This window comes from Aotus nancymaae, unplaced genomic scaffold (assembly GCF_030222135.1).
Source record: "Aotus nancymaae isolate 86718 unplaced genomic scaffold, 86718_ANA_hifiasm-v0.15.2.pri h1tg000039l, whole genome shotgun sequence".
NCBI classification, from domain to species: domain Eukaryota; kingdom Metazoa; phylum Chordata; class Mammalia; order Primates; family Aotidae; genus Aotus; species Aotus nancymaae.
The window spans coordinates 8,283,702-8,291,610 of record NW_026988453.1 but is presented as its reverse complement, the minus strand read 5'-3'; the positions used below and the strand labels follow the sequence as shown (position 1 = coordinate 8,291,610).

The 7,909-nt window shown below is 52.8% G+C and overlaps 1 protein-coding gene across 2 annotated transcripts in view; it reads right to left on the bottom strand.

Moving 5' to 3' along the window:
* Positions 1 to 3,751: 3,751 nt before the first annotated feature.
* Positions 3,752 to 7,909, bottom strand: part of CNTN2 (contactin 2) — a 33,470-nt gene continuing 29,312 nt past the window's right edge. For both annotated transcript variants that reach the window (XM_012459357.2, XM_012459358.2), the window contains exons 20-23: positions 7,329 to 7,515; positions 6,864 to 6,976; positions 6,227 to 6,395; positions 3,752 to 5,812 (exon numbers count right to left, since the gene is read on the bottom strand). In XM_012459357.2, the coding sequence (XP_012314780.1) occupies positions 5,703 to 5,812; positions 6,227 to 6,395; positions 6,864 to 6,976; positions 7,329 to 7,515 (579 nt within the window). In that variant the 3' untranslated portion in view covers positions 3,752 to 5,702. The remainder of the gene's footprint in view (positions 5,813 to 6,226; positions 6,396 to 6,863; positions 6,977 to 7,328; positions 7,516 to 7,909) is intronic.

Genomic DNA, 7,909 nt, shown 5'->3' with positions numbered 1-7,909 from the left:
AGATAGCTTGTGCACTTGAAGCAGCAATCTTGACGTTAGAAGACCATAAAACAATGTCCTACTTTGTATGTAATGAACTCAACATGACATTGCTGAGGAGAGAGGAGGACTGAGGGGTACTATGTCCCATTTTCCAGATGGAGAGACTGAGACCCAAGAAGAGCTAAATAACTTTTCATTGCAGCCAGTAGTCAAGCATGGAATGGACTATTGCACAGCTGTGGCATTATAACCCTCTGTGCATTGGGCTCTTGAGTTTTGACTCTAAGGATGTGAAGGGATTGAGCAGAGAAGAGAACAAAAGATGTCCAGTTGTGTTAGTAAAGCAAAACCTGTTGAATTCTGTGCAAGTATTCTACCTCTGCAGGGTCAAGGAGATGCTGACTGGACTAATATTTGGGTTTTAGATTGGCCCTCTGGGGGTAAAGTGGAAGGAATGACCCTTTTGCGATATCACACTGGTGTCCATATGGAACCCTTCCGGAGGCTTGCTGTCAGCCTGGGCTTCCAGGCACACAGCTAAGCACTGAGTACTGGGGCTTCCAATCACCATCTCCCTCTTCCCTGAAAAAAGCTGGGGGCATAGCTAGCATGGGGCCCTACCTGCTTTGCACTGAAAGACAAAACCCAGAGCTGTGGAAGTGTCTCCACACACATCTTCATCTATAATGAAAGTTTGATAGGCCAGGCACGGTGGGTCATGCCTGTAATCCCAGCACTCTGAGAGACCGAGGTGGGTAGATCACCTGAGGTCAGGAGTTTGAGACCAGCCTGGCCAACATGGTGAAACCCTGTCTCTACTAAAAAATACTAAAGTTAGCTAGGTGTGATGGCATGCGCCTGTAATCCCAACTATTCTGGAGGCTGAGGCAGGAGAATCTCTTGAACCCAGGAGGTGGAGGTTGCAGTGAGCTAAGATCATGCCATTGCACTCCAGCCATTGCACTCCATTGCAGTGAGCTAAGATTGTGCCATTGCACTCCAAGAATGAAACTCTGTCTCAAAAAAAAAAGTCTGATAAATGGTTATTGAATGTGTGAGAAAGTGTGGCTGGAAACCGACTAGTAATTCAAACCTTGCGGCTGCCGTGAGCCAAGAGTAGAGACAGCAGGCTCATTCTCACCAGCTGGGTATCATTAATACCTCTGCAGGGAGACTTTCATTTGGGACCATTGAGTCAACACCTCAGAGATGTCTTAAAAATTGGGGAACTCTGAAGCAGTACCATCACATAAGCATTGTTTACTGCCAATTCTAGCCAAGTGCCTGCTTGTGCTCTGCTTAGACCTGCCTTAAGATCTTGGCCTAATTTTTTCCCCTCCTGGGACCGAATGAAGCAGTATAGACTGTATGTTGTAACTTCCTTACGTTTCACTGTGTGGAGATAAAATCCTCTGGAGTGACAGAACAGGACGGGGAGGTGTGCTTTAGCCTGATGATAAAAACACCCACAGCTGGTGCCACCTGCCTCAACAGGTTGAGAAACCATCTTTATTTAAGAACTGCCTGCTACCAGAGTCAATAAATAACTATCATTACAAGAAGTACAAGAGAGAAACAGTAGGCCACTGGGAATGGTTCCATTTTAACAAACTCTGAGTCAAGTCAGCGGGCCGATGAAGCCCTAGCCTTTGCCAAGCTGTGAGCCTCTCCAAGCTGTGCAGGCCCTGGATGGGACAGGTAAGTTGGAGGAGTCTTGGGGCCGAGGCAAGATGTATCCCATCTAAGGGCACTAAGTGTCATAGGCCCCATAGGCTACCTGGGGCTCTGGCTAAAGCTATCTGACCCATTTTGTTTCTCTCGTTTTCCTTTATGTCCGTCTTCCCAAAGCCTATGATCATATACACAAGTCCACAGGTATCCCACAGCTACCAGGTGCCTGTTTCCATGGAGCTTTTTGGAGGCACATAGAAAAATGCCCATCTAATCCATTTTATGCTAAGAGCCTCTCCGGCAGCCTCCATCACATCAGGAGGAAGCCTAGGGTGGGTCTCACCCAGGGAGACAGAGCACCACTGTCACGCCAGTGGCTACAGGTTTGAGGATACTGCGTCTCCGACGGATGAGCCATTTGGCAGTCCCGTTCTGACACCAGGCAGAGAAAAGATTCCTCTATAGCAGGGGAGAGGTAGAGGGAACCAAACATTCTCAGCCATCTTGGGCTATTGCCCAGAGTACAGGCTGGCTGGTCCTCAGGGTGCCCTAAAGAGGCAGCATATGGTGGGCTAAGCACTGGGCTGTAACCAGAATTCCTGTGTGAGTCCCCTTAATGCCCTCCTCTAAGGTGCAGGGCCACAGCAGATGGGATCTCCAAGACCCTTCCTGGGCCAAACACTTTGATTCTAAGAGTCTCATCTCTGGATGGACACTGGGAGCATCTCCTATCCCTCCAGTCACAGCTTCACCTATCCTAGAACCCCTGTCAACAGCTGTCAAAATTCCTCAAAGGTCCCTAAAAAAGAAGCCTCTTATTCCAGGGCCTCCTGGAATGTGGAAGGTCATTCCAGAAGTTTTTTCTGATGTCCAACCTCAGTCTCTCCTGTTGTTACTTTATGAAAAGAAAAAGACACCCCCCACCTACCCCCATGGCCTTGCCATTCCCTGGCACCATTTGTATCATTCACTGCCCTGAATGAAAGCAGATAACCTGACATTACTGGGCCCTGAAACTCAATCTGGAAAGAGATCCCCTCCCCCTGAGGCTGGGTATACACCCGGACCTGTCAGAGCAACAGGGACCTCAGAGCCAGGGCAAAGGGCTCTGTACGGGGAGCCCACATGTATGCAGAACACCTGGGCCCTGAAGACGTGCTTACAGGTTGTTCCTGCCCCTACTCCCCAAGCCATTTGCTGGCCACTAAGTTGTGGGCTAAATACTTGTTTGTGGCTGTCCCTCTTGCTGCCTTGCTGGGGCTTGATGTGTGAGAGGAGATAACTCAGAACTGTGGTCTCATGACCACAGCGAAAATGAGCCACCCTCTCAACTCCGCCAGCCCATCTGAGCAGAGAACACAAAAATCAGAGAACCTCTGGGCAGGAGGGGACTCTGAGAAGCATCTAATCTAGTCTTCTGCAAGCAAGTTCATGTACATGTTGCTCTAGCAAGAGGCTGTTGCATTTTCCAAGCTTGCATGTTCTTAGGTCACCTGCTGTCCTATTAAACCTATTTAGTACTCTACCTGAAGTCTCAGGCTGCAGGAACATCTATTTTCTTAGCAGTTTTATCCCCCAAACAAATTTTACCTGCACAGTGGTTAGGTTTTCCTGGGGCTCAGTTTTCCCTGGTTAAAACCCCTTCGGGGTCTCCCAGCAGGTCTGCCTTCCTCCCCTTTTTAGGGGACCTCATTAGCATTAAGGTACTTAGTTGTGAGTTAAGTATCATTGGCCTCAAGCAAGCTTAGGGGCTGCAGGCTCCGGCTTCACTGGTTAGGTCCTATGCCAAACCAGCTCGTCCCTCAGCCCAGCAACTGGACACCTGTCCCCTGCTTCCTGTGACGCAGCCCGAGGCAATAAGGAAGGAATCGGCTAAAGCTTGGAAGGAAGTTTTGTTCAGCAATCCCTTTCTGATAGAGAACCAGGCACAGGCCACGTCATGGCCAGAGGGGGACCAGGAGGGATGCTAGGCCAAGTTTGGGCTCCCTGTCAGGAAGAATGGTCCCATAGCTGAGCCCCTAGCACCCTTGCTTGGGAAGAGGTGAGGAAGATTTGATTAGCCAGCTCCAGGAAAGCTGACCTGGGTTGGGGGGTGGGTGGGTGGGGTGCGGTGGGTGTTTGGTAGTGGCAGGGAAAAGGCATGTGAGCTTATATTTTTAAAAAATTGTAGTGGATAAACATCAACATAAACCTGCCCAGAAAAATAGAGCAGGACTTAAAAGTTTAAAAAACCATAACAAAATAGAGCTCTAACTGTAAACTACAGAAAACAGGCTCAGAGCTTCTGGGGACGTGTGCCCTTCAAGACGCCTGTCCTGCTGCTCCCTGCGAAGGGCCACCTGTCAGAGCACGGGCTGTGGGGTTTCCTGGTTGTGCTGCTCTTGCCTGGGGAATCTGCCCTTGCTTTGGCCTCTTTTCTTGGGGCAAGAGTGAGGGGGACAGGGGCTTTAAGTCAGCACTGCATGCTGAAGTTCGGCAGAAGCTAGGCTCGGAAGGCCAAGAAGGACTGGATGCCTCCTGGAATCTGCCCACACCTTGGACTGGAACCCAGCCATGCCAGTCCCCATGATCACCAATCCGCCCTTGAAGTAGAATTTTCATACCCCACTGACTCTGACCACCTTCTTAGGCCAGAGCCATTCAGCACTGCCTCCTTCCTCTGGGTAGACGAAGAGCCTTGAACAAAAAGGTGGGAGACTCGAGTTCTTAACCCAGCCCCATCTCTTCCGGGCTGTGTGACCTTGGGAATCCCAGACCCTCTCTGGACCACCTCCATTTCCTCATCTGTAAAGTGAGGGGCTTGGAGAAGTTGAACTCTAAGGCCTCTTCCAGCTCTGACGTTCTGTGATTGGTAGTATACCCAGAGCTCAAGAAAGGATGGCCCATTTATTAACCCCTTTTCCTCTGGGGAAATGCAAGCGGTCCAAGGCTCTCTGGGAGCGGATCTGGCCAGGTGGTCCTAGGTATACCTGGGAGCAGGCAGGGCCACATGTATCCTCTGCCCTTCCCAGAAGCCTCCCATTCCAGGAGACACAGCATGAATGCTGCGTTCCCCTCCCAGGCAGGAGTGAGTCAGTGCTGGGAGAGTAGAGTCAAGGCTGCAGGTCGGGGAGGCCGAGCTGAGGGAGAGGCGCCGGGTGCATGATTGGCCATCTCCTGCCAACCCTGGAGGACTGTGCAGGATGGGTCTTGGAGGGGTGGGGGACCCCACCAAGACAAGCCCTTTAGTCACTCAGCCACCTGAAGTGGCGCTGTCACTCTGGGGATGATAGGGTCAGGTTGGCAGTGTTGGCTTAGAGGGCAACGTCACCTGGATTGTGACTCTCTCAGACCGAGGCTGGTGCCCCTTTCCACCAAGGGCCCTGGCCTCTCGACTCTTTTTAGTTCCCACCCCAAGCAGCCTGGAGTATCACCCCCTCAAAGCTGAAGAGGCTCAGGCTCCCAGACTCAGGCATTGGGGCACTGGTCCTCAGCCGCCTGGGCAGGCAGGAGCCCCTAGGGTGTCATTGGGGACAGCGTCAGGGTCCTTGCTGCTGCTCAAGAGGAGAAGGTAGGAGAGTCCTTGGGCCCAGGGCTTGCCCTTCTCCTTAGACTGAAGGATGATGAGGTGTGCCCTTCGCCCCAGCTCTTCAGCCTGTTACGTCTGGTGTTCCCGCCGGGCCTAGGACTGCTCTCAAGTGATGGAGTCCACATAGGGTCCCAGAGAGCCATCTCTGCTGAGTTGAAGACACATTTTTAGAACCCTCTTCTTCCCATGGGCCTGTTCCTTCCCTCAGGCAGCCTAGAGGGCTCAGGCATCGGCGTCGGAGTCATCATGGAAGTTACTGCCTGGTGCCTCTCGATTTAAAGAAAATCCTTGCATGGGTTCTATCCTGTGGCAGAATATAAAATATCGTACCTCCTACTAAAAGGGCACTGTTTAAAGTAGGTATTTAAAACCAGCCACTCTCTGGCACAGTGTCAGGCCACCTTGGCAGCAGGAAGGGGCCGGATGGCTGTGTCCATCGGAGGTGGCCTCCAGCTGCGGCGCAGAGGGAGGAGTGCCGAGATCAGAGCTCCAGGGAGCCTATGAGGATCAGCATCGCCACGGAGTGGGAAACAATGGTGCCAGGGTGCGCTGCTGGGCGGACTGCTGCGTTCTCCACCATCATGCTTGTGCCTGAAACCAGCACAAGCTGAGTCAGCTGGGCCTGGGACTATCCTAACCCCACCCTTGTGACAAGATTGAGACCTTTCCTAAGGAGACTCGCAGGGCCAGCTGCAGGTCTGGGAGCGGACAGCTGGGTGGTCTCAGCCCTACTCCTACGGTGTTTTGTTGGTCCTTTGCTTCTGCTGGTTGGTGTTCAGCCTCCCTCTGCACCTGCTCCCTTCCCTGGCCCTCGGGGATGTTTTGGGGGGTGGGTAGAAAGGTGGTAGCGAGGCAATTCTAGGACTACTTTGCACTTGCTTCCTGCCTGCCTTCCACTTTCCCTTGGGGATCGAGATTGGAGTTGGCCTGGGAGGGAATGATACCCTTAGGCATCTGGGTGGACCCTGATACTCTCAGAGGATAAGGACAGGGGAGGGGTGGCACCTCCGTTCCTCACGATGTGAACTTCTGCTGGGATCCCATCCCCTCCGGGCCCTGTGGTCCGAATCTGTACCAAGGCATGGCCAATGTCTTCAGGGACTGGGATTTCTATCCAGTTCTTGCCCGTGAGGTGGAGCGTGGGAGTCAGGTGTAAGTCATTCTGATACAGCATCTGTTGGAAGGAGGTTTCCAGGTGGAGTTTCCTGACACCAGGGCTGATCATTCTGTCCTCCCCAGCTTTAGGTACTGGGAAGAGCCCCAATGGTTCTGGGCCCTTGAGATCCAGCCTCCTCACCCCTCCTCCCCATTGACAAAGCTGCTCACTGGTGGGAGGAAAGCTTGCAGGTCACTGAACCATTTCTGTAGACTCCTTAAGCTAGAAGGACCCCCATGCTCCACCCCCCCAGTCCCTCACTGCCCCTGGGAACTCTGCCTTTCTGCAGCGATACCGTCTGCTTGTTTTTATTAGTTCCTACTGCAGGCTACCAAGAGAATCGTTCATGAATTTCATTCCTCTCACGGTCACAAACCCTTTGCTTATGTCTCACTCAGATGCCTCTTGCTATAAATCGCTGCTTCCCGTGTTCACTGGAAACACAGAGGAGCTGTTCCTTCTGGGCCTGGCTGATCCCTTCCTCACCTTATAGCCGGTGACTGCAGACTCGTTTCGGAGAGGGACCACAGGGTCCCACTTAATGCTAAGACTGGAGCTTGAGAAAGTCCAGGAGATGTTGCCAGGAGGTCGCCGAGGAGCTGCCAGAGAGGGAGAATTGGAGGGATGTCCAAACATTTCCCTGGCACCCCGCACCCCCTCACCTTTAGCCAGCCCTTCTCTGGATGTTTGCCTCTAGCAGTTACACCCAAAACATTCTGTCGCCCTGCCCATGAAACAAAACCCATGAAAATCCAAAGGTTGGAGAAGAACGAGACGCTTCAGAGGCCTTGAATTCCATTCCCCTATTTCCATTAGGTTAGCTGCCTAATTTCTGTCCACCCTGAGGCTGGTGGGCTAGAGCATTTGTCTTATCATTGGGGAAAGAGTGATCCCAGAGGCATCCACCCTCCAACACATTCCCCTGTCCCCACCCCAGGCAGACAGACTCACGGGGCTTCATGGTCGTGGCGTTGGCAGAGGGGCTGGCAGGCCCAGTGCCGGCCCGGTTGTAGGCCCTCACTGTCACATGGTACTTGGTGTTGGGGTGCAGGCCGCTGACTCGGGCACTGGTGTCCAGCCCTGCTGTCCTCACTCGGTCCGCGGCTGCTTCTTTGTCCCCAGCTCTCCAGTAGCGGATCTGAAGGAGGCAGCAACACCCAAGGGGCAGTAGTCAAGCCGAGGAACTCAGGGCTGCCCCGGCCCCCCACATTCTGTTCCTCTCTTGCTCATCCCAGTCCCTGTGACTCAGTCACAGGCCTCAGAACCTGGACGCTAGATCATGAGCACCCAGACAGCAGGACCATGTGGGTGTGAGTCCCTGCTGTCTGTTAGTGCCTAGTTCAAGGAAGGTGCTCAACACATGGGCCAGGGAGGCAGCGGGTGGCACAGGCTCAACCTAGCATGGCCTGCTGGAACCCACCTCATTTCACTAACTTGAGGGGAGACCGTGGGCATTCTGTTAAGGGATAGGAATTGCTTATTTGTACTGCAAAGTAGTCCCCCTGCCCCAAGCAAGCATCTGAAGGCTGCCT